This window comes from Dermacentor silvarum, chromosome 10 (genome assembly GCF_013339745.2).
Source record: "Dermacentor silvarum isolate Dsil-2018 chromosome 10, BIME_Dsil_1.4, whole genome shotgun sequence".
In the NCBI taxonomy this organism is placed as follows: Eukaryota; Metazoa; Arthropoda; class Arachnida; order Ixodida; family Ixodidae; genus Dermacentor; species Dermacentor silvarum.
This window is the reverse complement of record NC_051163.1, coordinates 102,819,555-102,838,719: the sequence shown is the minus strand read 5'-3', so window position 1 is coordinate 102,838,719 and position 19,165 is coordinate 102,819,555. Positions and strand designations below refer to the sequence as shown.

Genomic DNA, 19,165 nt, shown 5'->3' with positions numbered 1-19,165 from the left:
CAAGGCAGTATTGATTACAGCACATCGATGTTCGAGCGCTGTCATTAATAGCTACATCAAGCGAGCAGCGCACGAGCTCATGTTGCAGCGAGATTCACACATAGTACGTTATTGCGAGCTCATATGCATCGCATCAGTTATTTATCAGTTGCTGAAGGGACAGATGGCCACTACTACAGCGCAGGCATAACTACTTGTCTAGCGGCATGCAGTCAAAACAGATTGCAGGAGGCCCGCCGTTTCGTGGCAGGCTGAAAGACCGCTGCCGTCGCGGCGCGTACGATCAGGCGCTCAAGCAGTTCGTACATTGCACATGCTGAAAGACCACTGCCGTTGCGGTGTGTCCCGTCGTGCGCTCGAATAGTTCCGTGCACATGACGTATGCTTATTGCTGCTGTGGATTCATTTATAGCAAGCATTTCCTCACGTTTGTGCGCCTGAATCTTGCAGCGTGCAAACCTTACCTGAAGTTCAACTTCATACGCGACTTGCTTCACTTGCGATTGATACTGCGCTAAAACTTTGCCACTTATTTCTTGAACGGCGTACACGTATTCGGCGTTGCACAATTTCTTGCCTTTACGCAGTGTGCCACCTCTGAAAAAATGTTCGGCGCCCGATATTCGTTGCTGGCCGTGGTACAGCACAACCGAAAGTGGCGGGTCCATATTGTAAACGTGCTTTCCGAAGCAGACGACCGAGTTTGGTACTACCCAGTTTAGGGCAGAGGGCGCTCTTTAGCAGCATTTTCGCAGCGCCCCCTGGGCAAAGCAGGAGCCCCATAGGTCACAGTTCTACAACGAGGAACATCAACTTTTTGGAGGTGGTCAATTCTAGATGATATGAAAGGAGAGGATTTAATGAACTGATCGCGAAGATGATTGTTGTGATTGTAAATTTTATGAAAAGGAGCCAATCAAACGCAAGGCACACGCTCTCTTTTGACCAGTCGAAGAAAACGCTGCTTATGAGAGTGCTCTAAAGCGCTTCAAGATGATCAGCCGAAGACGCCATTAGTATAACGGGGTGGTCTACGTTCGAAACGGTTCTGTGGGACATACTAAAGTGATTTAACTAACTTTTCATGACGTTGCTCATACTGCAACATTCTCTGTGTAAGTGCAGCGTCACTCAGTCTAACAAAAACCAAGATAAATTTTATAGATAAGCATCTCCACTTGTAGGCAGTACGCATGCCTTTCAACCTTTTTTCTTGCATTTTTTTACAGGTTATAAAGCTGGTTGTTCCTTCAATAAAATTTTCAGTTGGCAGTACAGTGCTCGTCCTGTAGTGTTTGCTTTCGATTCTTGACCTCGCCTTCTTTGCGCCGCTTCAAGTTTTACCCAAGAGGCAATGCAAAAGCTCTAAGCTTACGCATCAATCATGCTGGTTTACCAACCACAGTGATCACTGTTGAGCCACGCTGTCGGCATCGTACAGGAGGCTAACGTAGGCATAGCATAATTGCATGAGAACGATGCCAGTGGCTGACCAAAATATTCTATCGCCTGGTGCTTGCATGTTTCTTTACACAGTGTTTCCATATGTAGTGCTTACTGCTGCACCAAAGGCACACAGTGGTTGCGCGACAACCTCGTTAGAACTGACATCATGCACATTTTTCGGAGAACAAGATACTACAACACCTCCAAAATGTTTCGCAGCACGCCATGGCAACACATTCAAGCAGAAACGCCCCGGCTCGCACAAGCTAGAGAGGAGGAAAGTCTCGGAGCGTGCCCTTTCCTCCTCACCCGATAAAAAGGGCTAACAATTTCAGAAAGAGTTTATCTTTGCTCCCTCCCTCAGAAGGCATACTGGCAACAAGCTGGAGGACAGCTATGGTGAGAAGCACATACTTCATTATTACTTTAACCATGTCAAACTGGCTTAACCTTTCAAGTGATGAGGCAGGGTAGTGCAGGTAAGCTTCTATAACAGGACAATGTTTGAGGAGATGCACACCTCTCATGTCCCTCTAACATGGTCACACCTTCATATAACAAACAAGGAGATAACAAATTCTCGCATGTAACGAAGCCAATATAATATTTGCTTGGCCATGATTCATTTCGGGAACTACTCTACTGGTATCATGAAACCAAAGATGTAATGTCCAAGATAATATTGGATAGAGTGAAGCAAACAGCTGTTCACCCGGCAGATAAAATGGGTATTCTGGTAGCAAAAAAGTCAAATGAACAGCAAGAGCACTTTACACGGCACAATCCGGACATGCATGCCCATTTTGACCTTGGCAGGCCAACAGACGGCAAACCAATGAGCTCCAATTTGGGATCACACTGATCGCACAGTTTCATATTAACAACGGTGCAAAGTGTGTTAGTAATTTACTGTTCCTGACTGGCACACATTGGCATGGCCAGAAGTTTATGATCCATCAACATGAGACCCTCTGCTGGGCCACTGGAGTGATAATGGATGCTAGCGTTTTTGCACAGGTAGACTCGGTCGCGAAATCTTTTTTTCCTGCGCCACTATCACAATGTATGCTTGTAATAAATATTGGATATAACAAAGCTATTTCAATGGTAGATGTGACTTGAAATGTCAGGTGTGATAGCGACGTTCCGACTGTAATTCACTGGAAAAGTTTGTAATGCCAAATGACATTCTCTTCAGCATTCTTCTAACCTGTCTTCGACCCAAAACGGCTAGGTCTAGCGGCTAATATCATGGCGCTGTCACGGCAGGTGCGTGTGCACTCTGAATGTGGAGTTAATGGCTATTATTGGTTCCCAAATTTGGCCAGCAATGCTCGCAATTGAAAAGATGAAGCCAAGAGCACATTCGGTGCGACATACGGGCGAGTCCTCGGGTGACCAGCTAATGAAGAGCCAGTCGTATCCATTCGGACAGGTGGAGTCCAGGCGGTAGAACAGGTAGCACGGCTGACCCCGTTCAAGCAGGGGCAGCACGAGGGTGTCATAGTCTGCAGCAATGGAAACAAAATGAATCAACAAAGACAATGGCACGACAATGGCATTCCCTCAGCATCTCTTTATTGCAGTGATGAGAAATTTCTATAGATATGGCTGTTTAAACACTGATGTGATAACCAGAGCTTGTACATTTGCTTGTCTTTGCATGTGCACATGCAAGTGTACTTTGGCGTAGGTTTCCCGTAATAAGTTCTACTGAAAGTTAGCACATGTCCTGGCCTTCGCGTGAATGTCTTTTTTTTTTTTCACTATCCTTAACCTTGAAGACAGCTTTAATTTTGTCCACTAGAGTTTCTGTAACGTACACCCCAAGCTCAGTATATGATCATTTACGCATACTGCTACCAACGGAATGTGACCACTATGACCAAAAACTACAGAAAAGATGTACGTCAAGATAATGGAAACTACCGCAAAATCCCAAGAACGCACCTGTCTAATTTCCTTCCACTGCTCCAGTCTACCATATCCCAAACCTTCTACCATCTCTAAGCGAATGCCTGACCACAGCTTTCTTCACAACATAAAGATTTAGCAAAATATGAGAGATCGTTCACCTCTGGGAAAAGCTCTTCTGGCTTTGCAGTATGCCAGTTCCATACACAGTTTACCCAGCACATTACAGGAAGCTAGCAGAGACAACATGCACATTCTGCAGTCTGCTCGTGTGCTGCCTTGCCTGCCAGTGTCCACACGAGCTAAAATCAGCTGAGATTGCACAAGCAGGCATTCACAAAATATACGAGACATCAGTCCCTACCAGCCTCGGAGATAAGTAGTGTATTTCTAAATATTCATTTCACAAGGCTGCCTTTACAACATTCTCTCTGCAAGTCTAAGCTGTGGTTTAGCGAGTATGAAGGTTGGGAAACAAGATTTTAGTATAATTTACTTCTACAGTAGGTACCAAAACATGGCTTCATCGATATTATGGCAACGTGACACACAGCAAAATTTCTTGACATGTAGCAATGAGCAATTTTATTACACCTAGCCCTTATAGCTAGGTGTAATGACATTGCTCATTAAAAAATTATAAAAATTGCTGATTGCATGCATTTTTTCTGGCTGAGCTGGCATGTGGAAACCACAGTAGTGATCGCAGGAACGGAGGAAGCCTATGCTTACTGAGATCATGACGCGTCCACCTCCAGGGTACCAAAAACAAGACTGGTTTTTAGATAAAGGTGTTATAGAAAATTATTTAGGGCACCATGTCTCTTGCCAGTATTACACACTAATAAGCAAGTCATGTGTGAGTGGCTGAGTAAGTGTATTTACATATTATTTCCAAAATGGCACCATCAACATCTTTGCCAAACAATGCGCAATTGGACATTATCAAAGGCTTATTTTTGATCCGACAACCTGCTTGAGCAAGCTCTGTGCCATGCTAATATAAGTAAAACTGAGCCACAGGACAAACGGAGCAAACAACAAGACCTCACAGCAGCTGTATGCTGGAACCTCCGTTGGAAAGAGATGCAACAAAAGAGCGAAAGCAGCCAATGGAGAACCATTGGAATCAGCTATGTCTGTGGCTCTGGCCAGAGCTTTTCGACTTTCAGGATGATGATGATGATGATAGTGCACCTTAGGTTTCAGTTTTACTAGTGAGCCGGCATGAATGGTGCAAGGCATTCATTGATTAGCTTCCTTGGCACAGGCTCAGCGGAACTTTCTGCTAAAATGCCATTTTATGGCAGGATGGCACCGTGCATGGCATAATTTGGAACAGCTGTTCCACCACTGATACATAGGAGGTAACACTACGTAAATTTTGAAAGTAGTATGGTCGCAGAAATGTATCACTTCCTGCGTTTCATACTGCCTTTGATCTGCAACATTTTCTATGGAATATGCTCTCTATATATTAGATGTACGGCGTTAATGTTACATCCAATCCCATAGTTTTTTACGCCTTGAGCTTCCAGTATGTGATGCACTATGTCTAGGTCATCAATTCCAGGCGGTGCACCGTGAAATCCAAGCAATGAGTGCTGTCATACAAACGTGTCACTCTGCTCATTGTTGTGCAATTAGTAGATTCAGATCTGCGATGTCTGCTGCAACAATTGCTTCACATATTATGACTAATATGCGTGAAGTCAACAGCACGTCAAATTGCAATGCAAATTACTATTCCTAATGTCACGTAACACTCCACAGCATTCACTGCTTTGTGGGAAATGGAGTATGCTGTCAGTGATAAGTCATGAACGAAGGAGACGGTACTCAACAGGTTCGGCCAGCATAATCTTACATAACAACAGAAAGAAAAAGAAAATGACAGTGATGTTTTCGTTTCGCGTTATCCCGTGAAACGTTATGCTGTCCGAAACTGTACACACCGACTAGCCCAGCAAAATACCATGTTCGAGGCTATTCACCACCCCCTGCCATAGTTCAGAATACAGTGCCCTTTTAGAAATATTCCCCACGCAGATTGCGTAACTCAAGTCATTGAGGATGATTACTCAGAGGCACACATTGCTTGCACGAGAAATATAAATGCTTAATCAGCTAACTAACAACTGACTACTTTTTAATTAAGCATTTTACAGCCTATAATGCAATGTAAGAATTGTAGCCGATGAGTTTTCAAGGCGTATCAAATGGAACGAATTTTCATGAAGACACCAGTTTCAAGATATTCACTCCCGAAGTGTGTGATGAAATACATGGACATTTTAGTTACTTTTGTGCTTAAATGCATAAAATTATCATTTGTTAAACAAGTAAGTGGAACAACAGTGCATATTTGCTGCATGTCTTACGGCGCTTAGCTCGAAATTTTGTGTAATTCTTACAAGTTGTTCAAAGCGAGTATGCCTTGCAAACTCACTGGTTACAATCCATTAACTACAATATGTGCCCTAAAAGTCATGAATTAAAACAATCATCACTGATTCTTTGTTGTTACGTTTCTCACGCGAAAAATATTAGCCACTTTGAGCAATCCATTTCAAGGACTACAATAATGCTCTCTGCCACAGGCAATTAAAAAAAAATTATGGTCAAAAAAAAAAGAACTCCCCATACATGCAACCTGCCCAAATAGGCATGAGCAAATCGCAATACGATTACGAGCTCCAGCAGTTCAGCATCAGCGAGGAGACACAAACGCAAACAGTTAAAATCACTTAGGTGAAGATGAAAAAAGCTCAGTGTGTGTGTGTAAAACAGGTTGTCTGAAAGGGGTATTAGGAGAGTGTGCAATCCTGCAGACAAGACCAACTACAAAATGCCGAATGGCTTGGCTTCTCTCTCCACAATGAGTATGACTTGCACTAGGCAAGTCGGATCTATGTGAATCGAATAGTGAAGACTGTTCAGTTTACATTAAGACATTTCAATATTCGTAGACCCCGCCATACAAATATGAAGATAGGAGATGAAGGTCTTTAAAAACACTTGCCACTACATTTCTGGCCTCTCACTGGCTATACTTATATTTGGTGATGAACAAGGGTCACGTTGCATTCTATAAGAATAAGAGACTCAGCAATATTTTTTAAATAGAAATTGCTGAAACGTGCGGTAGTGCTTCAATATCTCTAATGCCATAATAATGTACAAGAATTGTGGTTTGGGCATCAAATTCAAATAAAAAGGCTTTTTATTATCTTCACTAATCAACCTTTTTTCCTATGTAAATGCATATCGTCTTGAATACAGCCCTAAATTAACTAAAGGTAGCTCTTTAGTTTCTTTAAGGCCTTCTTTCATACATTGGAGCATTACCCTCCCCCAACCCTTCTTTCACCAAATCATGTATGCTGACAGAACCAGATGAAGTCAATAGACGACAAGGCTAAGAAATACACAGTTGAAATTACCTGTAGTTTTAAGTGAAATGAAGCAATGATACGGTGAAGTGACGTGAAAGGGCACAAAATAGCATGCTGCACGAAGATCTTTTTATGCATGCGGCGCTCTACTGAAATTAAGAAATTTAACTCTAGGATTTTGGCACGATATGATTACGGGGCAATTTTGTGACTCTGGGTTAATTTCGACCACCTGGGGTTCTTTAACAAGCACCCAAGGCACGGTACAAGGGCGTTTTTGCACTTCGCCTCCATCAAAATGCGGCTGCTGCGACCGGGATTCGATTCCGTGCCCTCGGGGCTGATCTTAACAGAAGTTGTCGATTACATTGAGATGCTGCAGGAGATGCAAACCAGGGATGGGAACTCGAGCGTTCCCAATTTTGCGGCAGGCGAGCACCACAGTGGCCAATGTTGAGGCAAGTTTGGTACGCTCGTTTTGCCCATCTGTATACTTGGTGTGATGATGTCGGTCATTGTCAAGCTAAGAAATGGGTACGAGTGGCAATACAGAGCCACTTTGGTGGTCAATTATGCTGCATTTGTGCATAGACTATGTCCGTTGAACCAAGCTGTGACATACCCGAATACCATTTTGATCACTACCTATGCAGAAGTGTGATGGCAGTAAGTGCCTGTGCAGTGCTGTAATATAGCAAATAAAAGAAAGAGGCCCGAGGAGGGCAAGAAAACTTTTAAGAAGGTAAAACAGCAGCATTTATTCCTTGACACCCTTGAGTTTGCTTGTTTTTTATTTAAGTATAGTGTGTGGCCTTACCTTTCTCCCAGTTGTCCTTCGGCGGCTTCTGATCAAGCAGCGTTAATTCCTCTGTAAAAGAAGCGACATTAAATCTGCAAGTCGCGAAAAGAAGCAAGAGGCAGCGAGGAAGTTTACAATTTGTGTGAGCAAATTCCAATACTTGCCGTCAACGATTGAGACTTTGAAGACGCGGACGCTGCCACCGCGGCACTTGCCAAAAAACTGCCTCAATTCGGCGTTTGCTGAAACGGGATAAAATAAGCTGTCAATTACATTTCTAGCGATGACAGTAACGACAGCTAAAGTGATTAGGGGAGCCCCCATAGTCGTACATGTGAATCACAAGCAAAGATTGTGACGTGCTGGCGATACATCTGCGAAACCACAGAATCATAACAGCTATCGAAGCAAGCCCAAATACGCTGCTGATATGACGACAGTGTAGTCGATTACACAGTGCACGTCAACACACAACACCCGCAAGTTTATGTATGCAGCTTTGCCACCGTATTCACTGCTCCGGGGAAGTCAAGGACACATAAGCGTTGAATCGCGAAGTAATAAACGACACAAAACGGCGTAACTAGTGTCATTTTTGCGGCCGCTACGCGCCGGCAGCTCGTTTCAACGGCTACGAAAGCGGTCGCTTTACCTTGTATTCCGGTTTGGTGGGACATCCTGCTTGCGGTTGTCTACTAGCAGAGCGGGATTTTGTTGTTATCGCCGTCTCGCCAACACACCCAGCCGGATATTCAAAGCGGCCCCTTGCAGCTTGGCAGCACGTTTCAGTTTACACACACCGGTGCGCGCAGTATCGCTGACGCTTCATGCGGAGGCGGTAACGCAGACGCTGATTTCTTACGCAGCAGCGATAGCAACGCGACGTTCAAGTCCCACTGCCCCGATCACGACCGACCGTGCGTAGCCCGACCCCGATCACTGCCCCGACTGCCCAGCTTCGCAACGCTTTCGCCGCTGCGGTAAAACCTACCTAATTCCAAACCCAGTCACCACTAAATCCTACCGCACTTGGTCACTATCATCATCTAGAAAAAGCGCGCTGAAAACGAAATCGCAAAAGTGTTGAATGCTGCGATCGGCCTCGGCGCCACACACAGCTCTACACCGAGTTGTCGTACAAAATAGGTTTCCCCTGGCAACAGCGGTAGCCTGTTTTGATTTTGTTAGCTTGTTAGCAACCATTAAACAAACAGACCGTGCTGCTCACCCGCCGCAGTAGCCCGGTGGCGTTGCGCTGTTGATCTCGAGATTTCGGTTTCGATTCCGGCCGCGCCGGCTGCATTTTAATGGGGGCGAAATGCAACAACGCTCTTGTACTAAGGTTAATACTGAGTCCCCCACTACTGAGTGCCTCATAATCATATCGTGGTTTTGGCACGTCAAACTTCATAAGTTTATTTATTTATTTATTTATTTATTTATTTATTTATTTATTTATTTATTTATTTATTTATTTATTTATTTATTTATTTATTTATTTATTTATTTGTTAAATGCGTACAGGCTGTTTTTAGCTACGTCAGACCAAACTTTAAAAAATCCCCGCGCGAGTTTCGAGAATGCCACTAATTTAATATTGTCCACTGTCCTCTTGAGCAGCTCAAAGGATTCTTTACTTTGGGTTTAGGTAATTATTTCTCAATAATTATTCAAACAACTTTTGTATTATTGATACTAACGCAATATCTTCAATGTAGAAATTGTAGAACCCATTCAGGAATATCGAAATAATATCCTGATGATAGCTGCTGTGGCTTTAATTTTTTCAGGGCTGCAAAGAAAGCGCGCGAGATTTTAAATTGCACCACGTGACTACGCACTTACGCGCAACGATATTACTGGCCTTAAACATGCTACCAAAGAAGGAACGACGCTGAACGCAGACCAAAAGCATCAACAGGCCGCAAGAAAAAATGATAGCCGATGGCTGCAACAGTCCTATCCGATACACCTCCTCGCCCTTAAAGCTGGCTGTCAACAGTAAAAGACTGACAAAGCTTCTAGAAGTGTCATGCGTTTTTATCGCATATACCCCATCACTTCAACCGACAAGCTATCTCGGCCAAAGTGGAAGCCAATACCATTGTATTCTATCTATCTCCGTTGCTGAAAGCCTGTTCGTGCCTCCCGTCTGCGTGGAGCACTGATCATTCGGGGTGCTTTTTCAAAACAGCCCGGAAAAATTAAAATCGGGGTAGCTATCCTCACCAAAACAAATCATTTGCACATGTCTCCATAGGCTCCAGAACATCTACGTTAAAGATTTTGCGTTTAAATCATTGCTAATGTTCATGAATTAATTATTATTAATTAATTAGCTAAGCTCACAGAAAAAAAAAAGATGCTTCGAGTTGCTCAAGTGGACAGCGAGCAATACTAATTTGGTTGCATTCTCATAACCCACCACTGGAAATTTTAAGCTTTGGCCTGACTTAGCTGAAACACCCTGTATATTAAGTAAAGTCCTATTGAATTGAATTCCGACAAACAACGATATAGTCAAGACTATGGTGACCAGAAGGCGGGAAACGTCCCGCTTTTACCGCCGTGGAGCTGCTGTCCCACAGCTTATGTATGAGGCGGTGCTATGGTCCGCTTTGGCCACTCCAGACCACAAGTCGTCCCGAAATGCCTGCCTTGCGGTGCCGACATAGGCGTCGACTACAAGGGGGGGCTCCGGGGCTCGAGCCCCCTCCGAAATTTTTCATGGGGGGCTGAGCCCCCTCCCGGAGATCCGTAGCCTATCCAATCCCCCCCCCCCCCCGCCCCTAAAATGTCATTACCGGGGTTCTGTTGCCCACATAATTTGAGGATTCTCTTGCGTTTGCCTCCACATTTGCACTTTTGTTGGGGCTAAAAGCTTACGGCACCATTGTTGGTGCGGACGTGCCCGGCTTTTCATTTATGCTTTCGCTTTATTTCGGCAAATCCTGACAATAGGAGGACAAGCGTTGGCTACCTCATCCGTGTTTCCTCACTTTAACATTTTTTTTTTATTTCTGCTGAGAACACCACGCACAGACACCATATATTTAAATATATACAAATGACAATGTTTATTATATTTTTTAAAGAGAAGGAGGTAGCTAACTAACTGGATAGCCTACACCTAGAGAATGAATATGTTGATGTATGTTCACCTCACTTCAAATTACTTCGCGTGCTTTTTTGACACTGAAAAAAACCTGCAGACTTCAGTGACCCCTTCGGCAGAATCTTGTATCAACGGCGCGTTAAAAGCACGTGAGTGGTATGTGTCTCAATATTGATTCTCTTTCCAGTAGGCAATGCTATTGACTGACGACAAAAAAAAATCTTCTAATTATTTACAACATTTACGCATTAGGGATGGAAACATCGCATCTTTCATGTAGAGGTCATAAATACGGGGTGTTTCAGCAAACACTTTCAAGAATGTTTTCAAGGTTGCCTGTGGCAGATAACACAATTCTAGTTCATGAGCTGGTGTGCTCGAAGAGGTGGACATTACTTGCACAAAAAATTGATATGCATAATCGACGAATTAAAGAAATCACCGATTAGGTTTTTAACATATTAACTTATGGCCCATGTTGCAATTTACAAATTCTGGCCGTGGAATTTGCAAGGTAGATGCACCAGGAACTAATTCTCAGGATGGCAACAGTTTCGAGATATTAATTCCCGAACATTGCGGAGAAATGCATTGGTGTCCCAGTTACTTTTGCGCTTATCCGCCGTGGTTGTTTAGTGGCTATGGTGTTGGACTGCTAAGCATGAGGTCGCAGGATCAAATCACGGCCACGGCGTCTGCATTTTGATAGGGCGAAATGCTAGAACACCCGTATACTTAAATTTAGGTGCACGTTAAAGAACCCCAGGTGGTCTAAATTATTCCAGAGTCCTCCACTACGGCGTGCCTCATAACCAGATCGTGGTTTTGGCACGTAAAATCCCATAATTTATTCTTTTCATACTTTTGTGCTTTGATGCATAAAAAGACGTTTTGTTGAAAAAGTGACTGGCACGGCGATGTATTTTCCCGCAAAGTTAGAGAATTAGTATCTCGACACTGATGTCAGCCTGAGATTTAGTTCAAAGTGGATCCACACTCCACGGCTAGAATTTGTAAATTGCAACATGGGTCATAAGGTAATTAGGTAAAAACTTAATAGTTTAATTTTGTTAATTATATCGATTATGCATTTCAATTTTTTGTGCAAGTAATGCCCGCCTCTTCAAGTAGACGAGCTGATGAACTAGAATTGTACTATCAGCCACAGGCCACCTTTAAAATTTTTGGAAATTGTTCGCTGAAACACCTTGTATATAGAATTCACTCAGTAACCGAAATGATGCCAAGCCGCATTCACTCAATATCAGAATAAATAGAAGTCTAGAAGTCATGCGCAGCAGCGCTTACACTCGGACTCAAAGTACTAAAAAAATAAAGAGAGTGCAGTTTGGCCGGGAAGGCGAAGCAATATTGGTGATAGCGAAGTACACGAAGCAAGATTCTTAACGTGTAAATCCGTGTAAGGATCGCACCCGTGTAAGGGCCGCACCCATAACTTGGCAGCCAATATTAAAAAAAAGGCATCCAACCGAGAAGCAATCGCGTTCCGTGCGCTGATTCTGATCGGGCTCAACAGCGAATTCTCGCGCGTGGCGTACTTTCGCGCGTCGCTACTGGATGTCGAGAGGAGGCGATCGCGGAGGTTTACGGCGGATTTCACATTCGTAGTTGGAAAAATGAGGTCAAATGGCCCGTTCCCATGAAAGACTTGTCAAAATCGCGACAGAAAAGTGTGGCAGTTACACGCGTCTATACGTTAGTTATAGTGGCCATATAAATTGTAGTATAGCATTCGCCTAAAATTAAAATAGTAAGCATAGTGGACATAGTGGACATAGTAAGCACGGACCATGTAAACCTGTAAATACCTCACTGGATGAGCTCGAGCACTCGCTTTCACAACGCAAGCATTGTGAAGAACGCTCTCACCGGAGGCGAACGGTTCCTACAGCCGCGTGATTCACCGCAACTCTGAAAATTAGATTCGTCATCATTATCTGCTTATTTTTATGTCCAGTACTGACGGCCTACGTGAGTGATCTGCGATGACCTCTGTCTCTTAACTCTGCAACACTAGGGTCTAGGGTCAAGGAAGACAGCGCGCATGAAGTTAGCAGCCATCCTTGGTCGCCCTTTATCATTGTACCCACCAATGATTACCAACAATTGGATATGGCACGCGGGCCCCATAAGCGACAGCCGCGCACAGTCATTCACAGCTACGTGACCTACAACTAACCCAAATATTGAGCACGTGGGAAATAATGTCATCATGCCGCCATCTTTTTCGGCTCACTGTTACGTGCTTTTTCCCGCCCCCACAGGGTATGGGTCACGCATGTATACATGGCTTTTGGATTTAATGCGGAACATCACGGCGACGACAACCGCGACAATTTGCCTGAAGTGTCGATATAAGTGCTGTCGCCATAAAGCTAGAAATAGAAAATGGTTAGCAGAGGGTATATATATATATATATATATATATATATATATATATATATATATATATATATATATATATATATATGGGTAGGTTTCGGAAAGCTGGTGGGGCCCTGCCCCCCCCCCCCCCCCCGGAAAAATGGAAACTTTCCGCCTATGGGTGCCGAACCGGCTATTTTTCTCGGATATGGGTGCCGTCCCCGTTAGAAGCATTCGAGAGGCAAGTGGCAAAGCGAAACACGGCCGGAAGAGAGGCAGCAGCACTTATGGTGCGATCCGCGGTGTGATCTCCGAACTGCTCGGAAAGAGAACCATTCGCTTGTCCTTGCGTGATTGGTCAGAATCGTGCTTTCGTCAGCAAAAGCGCAATTCTGAACAATCGCATGAGGGCAAGCGAACGGCTCGCTTTACGAATCGGTATAAAATCGCACGCGCGACCACACACTTACAGCTCGAAGCTTTCTGAATCCAGCTGCAATGGACTTTTTAATGTGTTGCCCTAACCAGCCGTTGTCAAGCTAATTAAATCGCTCTGCATGACCACGGCGTCTTCATGCCACGATATCTTGCTGGTAACGCGTGTGTTGTTGGAAGCACGGGGAATAATGACGAGAGGCATGTAGAAATTTCCTAAAGAGCTTGAAAAGGAGTTACCCGTCTCATAAACGAAACTTGGAATAAATGTTGAATCTCGCTAGGCATGCAGAAATTTCCTAAAAGAGCTTGAAAAGGAGTTACCCGTCTCATAAACGAAACTTGGAATAAATGTTGAATCTCGCCTCTGTCACCGACACGCCCCCACTTCCCGCTTTTTCCCGTCCTGTTTAGGTGTCCGATGAATCAGGTCCCATTCAAGACACAAATCTAATTGTGGTGTGACACAGGAGCTTTTGATCAAAATTGATATTCATCGCGCTGGATCATAGTCGAAAGTGCACGCTATGACACCAGTATATTATACCGCTGTCACACGAGCAGTTTCGATTGTGATCGAGCCCGATCTGAATCAGATTTTTCGATCGCGATTGGCTTTTTTTGTGCAGGCTGTGGAAAAGAGTTAATCTCTGTCGAGAAATTCGATGCATATCGCACGCAACCACTATTGAAAAGTGCACCTTCAGACCATTGGAGTACCTTTGACTGGAATGAGATTTCCGGGCTACAAATGGAAAGCTAAAGAAAGAAAATGTCCTGCGTATGTTGGCCATCACATGATCAATTGGCTGTACACTTGGTCATACGTGTTTTCTGGGGCCGTATTCTGAAAAGTTCGCCTAGGCGAAATTTCTTTTTTCGTTTTCAGGCGTGCGCCGATTGGCTGTTTTAGCAAAATTTGATGAGCTGATTGGATGGTTGAGCCCGACGTCATTCAATTTTGCTCAACCAGCCAATCAGCGCGCACGCTGATTTCGCCTAGGCGAACATTTCAGAATACGGCCCCTGGTGTCCACATATCAATGTCAACTGGACGGCTCTCTGTGAGTCATGAAGCTAGGAATGGCCTTGCGGCGTTCCATACATATGGGTTGCTCACGCTATCAAAACAGATAAGGAAGTCATATGCCAGCCTTCTGCTTTTATAAGCACTGTGGAAATTCATGGTGCCTCGGCAGAACTCGGTGCACGCATAAATTTTGCATAATCATGAAAACAATGTCTTGAGCATACTGCATTAGGGCCACTTGTGCACAGACAAAAGAAACGGGCTGCGCGCGAAGTGAAAAGTACTGAGAAAGTACAGTTATGTTGAATAAAAGCTTGAGAGCCGAATCTATACAGTCGAGACACAACTCTAAAACACTATTAAATGGTATCCGCTTTCCAGGGCTAGACGTGTAGACAACAACATCAGACAGCTAGCGGGACGAAATGTCTTGTGATATGTTGGCCAACGTCTATGCTACAGCATTCCTTAATATTTCAAGAATATACCATATTCTTTGTACTCTGCGATTTCTGTAGATATTGAAGTATATTGTCGCAACGTTATAAAACAGGAGATGGGATCACAGTGCAATAAAAACACCCTATATCTTTAGGGAGCTGTCGTGCCAAGTTTGTCTTCCTGAGAGCAACGGTGGCGTGGCAGTACATTCACCAACTATAATAATTTTTATCCATAGATCATTGAGATAACGCAAGTTGTTTTAAGGGTGCAAAATAAATTTGACGAGCTTTCTGCTGGGTACTGTTACTGGTCAGGCTCATCAAAAAGCCCGACTGACAGCGGCGTAGCTTGTGCACAAATTAACATCGAAGTTGGGCGTGTGTACTCCTAAAAACGTGCACACAAGCCTTAGGAGGATGAGTTCCGTTACCCACTGAAGGTCCACAAGACAACAGCCTCGGCTTGGCAACGCTACCAAATTGCTTCCTGAAACCTGCCTGCACCTAATGAGTTTCCATTGCGCAAACGAGTTGTGTTGAAGCGTGAGACAACCGTGGCGCTTCCGTTTCAATCAGTGCATGGCGGCGAATCCGAGTATCGGGCCGGGACTACCATCAGTCGCAAGACCATCTTTGTCCTGCGAACCTATTTTGCGCATAATTGACCCAAACATGAGACGGCCCCAGCACTTACCCTTAAAAGGTACGGGACATCGTGCCGAAAGGCTCGAAACCAGTGCAACCGGTCCTGCAACCAGCGGCAAGACCATGCGCTCCCTTCTTGTGCGCGATCATTGACCCAATCGCGAAACGGACCCAGCGCAACCGTTATCAGGAGGGCCAAGTCAACGTACCAGGGGCGTAGCCAGGAAAGGAAGGGCACCATACGCCCCCTCCTCCCTCGCCCCCCCCCCCCCCAAAAAAAAAAAAAAAAAAAAACTGGCTATGCCACTGCAACATATACGAAGAGTGTTGCGGTGATTACGCAACCAGGGACACGACGCTCATTGTCCTGCATATCCTTTGTGAGGAACAGCCCCCCAAAAGTTCCGGCACTTGTCTTTCCAGGGTCAGAACACCAGCTGCGGCGAGGTCTTTCCTCCCGGCATACGGAAGGGCCCGATCAACCGGAGGGGAGGACTTGCACTGAGAATGCGCGCCCCGGAACAAGCCGGCACTGCGCCCACTTCTTGAACCCACTTCCACGAGAACTCGCCGGCACATTGGTCGCTGCTCACCCACGGAACCCCATTTAAGACCGTTGAGATTCACTGCTAGAGAGACCCTCAGAGAAACTCTGTAAAGAGAACCCAAAAATTACCCCAATGTAAATATACAGTAAACACATTTCTTTGCCGTTTTTAGTCATCTAGACGTACATGAATACATCCTTGTGGCATCTGTACCCGCCTTCTCCATCGCCGCCTTCTTCCTCCTGTGGTGAAGGTATACAACCTCGTCCCGCAGAGGTCGTATCATCCCCCTGTGCTTACCGTTTGTGACGTCAGTGCGTATGTAAGGCGGCAGCGTTTTGCTCTTGTCGGCATTTCCCGAAGCTTTCTTTGAACCAAGTTAGCACTTCTGTTATTATAGTGGCTCTGTTATTGCGATTTACGGATTTGTCGAGCTTATTTGCCGGCGTAAAGGCTTCGGCAGCTACTTAACGCTCACAGCGCAGTCTCTTTTTCTTTAATACAAAAGGATTATATGCCCCGTCAGGCGGAATTCCGTCGGCGGCGTGACCGAGCGATGGCACCAAAAATGACCGACGGCGCAAGGATTAAGAACACGTCAAAAAAGCTTGCATTGAAGTCAAATTTCTTAGGGTGGTTCCCGTAAACCAAGTAAATTAATGGCTTTGAAAAGACAATTTGGTACATTTGGCTCCTGGTGGGAATCGAACCCGGGCCTCCGGGGTGCAAGACGCACTTCCCCGATGCTACGACGGCTTCATGGTTCCAGCTGACTAAACGTGGGCCTAGTACGTGCGTCATTGCCTACGTCACGTCGCAGCCATCTGGCTGACTTAAAGTGTGGCCTAGTGCGTACGTCATTGAGCACGTGATGGAGCAGTCAATGGGGAGGAGGTGGCGCCACGTCATGAGTGTATAAAATGAGCCCGTTCATGACGTTCTGGGGGCCAAAAGCGCTATAATACTTTTGCATTCCCACACTTACAAGTGTATCTGCCGAATTACATTTTACTTTCGTTTTTTTTTTTTCCTTTACGCAAAGAATACGCGTGGCAATAGAGCGTGTATGTCGGAAAGCTTTTTCATAACAGTGAACAAACCTGCTCAATAGTAGCAAACTGAGCGAGCTTGTACTGGTTCAGCTTCAAGTAGGCGCTTTTAAAGAAGGACAAAAGGTGAAGACCGGAGATACAGGATACATGTGTCGACTGGAACTAAGCGCTTACAAAATACTACTTCTACTACTACTACTATACTACTACTTCTACTACTACTACTACTACTACTACTACTACTACTACTACTACTACTACTACTACTACTACTAATAATAATAATAATAATAATAATAATAATAATAATAATAATAATAATAATAATAATAATGTACAAAATAAGCGTACTTGAATGGATGCATGGATGTATGCTATGAGCGTCCCCTCAGAAACGGGGCGGTGGGTTGCGCCACTAAGCTCTTTTTCTTATTTTGCCTAATGTCTTCTCTATCTTTTAACAGAAAAAAATATTTCCCAGCATCAAACTTTCAGAACCATTATTGGAAACTTTGTTTTTGTACGCCTCTGTTGTTTGTGGTCTCCCTGCGTTTCTCCCTCCGAACCACCAATCGCCTTTTACTAAACTCTGTTGCGGACATGTTTCCTTTACTCCTATCCCTGAACTCAAGGGCTTTAAGGAGGCTAGTAGAGCCCAAACGGACAGCTGGGTAAATATATTCACATTCTAATAAAACATCTTCTATCGTTTGTTTGTTTGTTTGTTTGTTTGTTTGCCTCCTAGAGTGGACCATACCCACTATGGGGGATTGGCCAAGAATCGGGTGAGTTAAACGATTAGTTGAGCCTAAAAAGAACAGTACACTGCCTGCATGCTTAAACACCCGTGTACTTAGATTTAGGTGCACGTTAAAGAACCCCAGGTGGTCCAAATTTCCGGAGTCCCCCACTACGGCGTGCCTCATAATCAGAACTGGTTTTGGCACGTAAAACCCCATAATTTAATTTAATTTTAATGCTTGTCGCGCGCATGTCAAGTACTCGTGCGCTGGAGTGCACGCAAGGAAAGAAGACGTCTTTCAGGCAACATGGCGGAAGAGCTACCACCCATACAAACAGGTTGCCCAGCGTGCAAAACGGCAGCGGTGTCTACCGTCAGTGCTGTGGGGGTGCCCAAAGTATGCCGCCCTCCTACGAAAGCACCGGGGGCAAGTGGCCAACTTCGAGGAGTGGATCCGTCCCTATAAGCGGAGTCCGACAGTGTCCGGCGAGCGCTGTTCGCCTTTGCTGCGGCATCAGGCATTCTCAGCATGGTGTAATCGTGAGGGGAAACATTCCTCGGTGGCTGGCCTTGTCCTCATCTCCCAATTCCCCAACTCCCTTAACCTTCAGTAGGCCGATGAGCCATCCCTCCTTTAATAAAGCTGTACCATACCATACCGCAGCAAGCGCGTGCTTCTTCTTCCTTGGTGTACCTCGCTTTATAACTACGCGTTTTAAGGCATGTCGAACTCGCTTCCAAAAGCAAAAAGCTTCCCTCTGAGCTATCATAAATTATTTCTTTCCTGATTTCGCTTAAACCTCTCAGGTAGTTACTCAGAAATAATGCGCATGAACGACCAGGCCATTTCTCTATACCTAACGCGATAGGTATCAAATATGGCAAAACACACGATCGTTCAACACTTTTCGGTGAAATTAATCTAGATTCTGAAGTTCTACACGTCAGAACCACGATCTGATTGTGAGGCACGCGGTATAATGAGGGAATCCGGATTCATTTCGACCGCCTGGGGTTCTTTAACGTGATCCCAATGCACGGTACACAGGCGTATTTTTTTTTTTTTTTTTTTTGCATTTTTGTCCCCATCGACATGCGGCCCTCGCGGCCGGGATTTGATGCCGCGACCTCGTGTTTAGCAGCGCAGCGCCAATGTTACTAAGCGATCACGGCGAGTCAGTTTTTTGTTGCTTCAGTCGTATTTTGTAGAGCGTGT

The 19,165-nt window shown here is 44.8% G+C and overlaps 1 protein-coding gene across 1 annotated transcript in view; it reads right to left on the bottom strand.

Moving 5' to 3' along the window:
• LOC119466394 (twinfilin-1) overlaps window positions 1–8,526 on the bottom strand; it is a 31,369-nt gene extending 22,843 nt beyond the window's left edge. The window contains exons 1-4 of the mRNA XM_037726906.2: window positions 8,207–8,526; window positions 7,719–7,796; window positions 7,573–7,623; window positions 2,827–2,954 (exon numbers count right to left, since the gene is read on the bottom strand). Coding sequence (XP_037582834.1) covers window positions 2,827–2,954; window positions 7,573–7,623; window positions 7,719–7,796; window positions 8,207–8,231 — 282 coding nt within the window. The 5' untranslated portion in view covers window positions 8,232–8,526. The remainder of the gene's footprint in view (window positions 1–2,826; window positions 2,955–7,572; window positions 7,624–7,718; window positions 7,797–8,206) is intronic.
• Window positions 8,527–19,165: the final 10,639 nt, after the last annotated feature.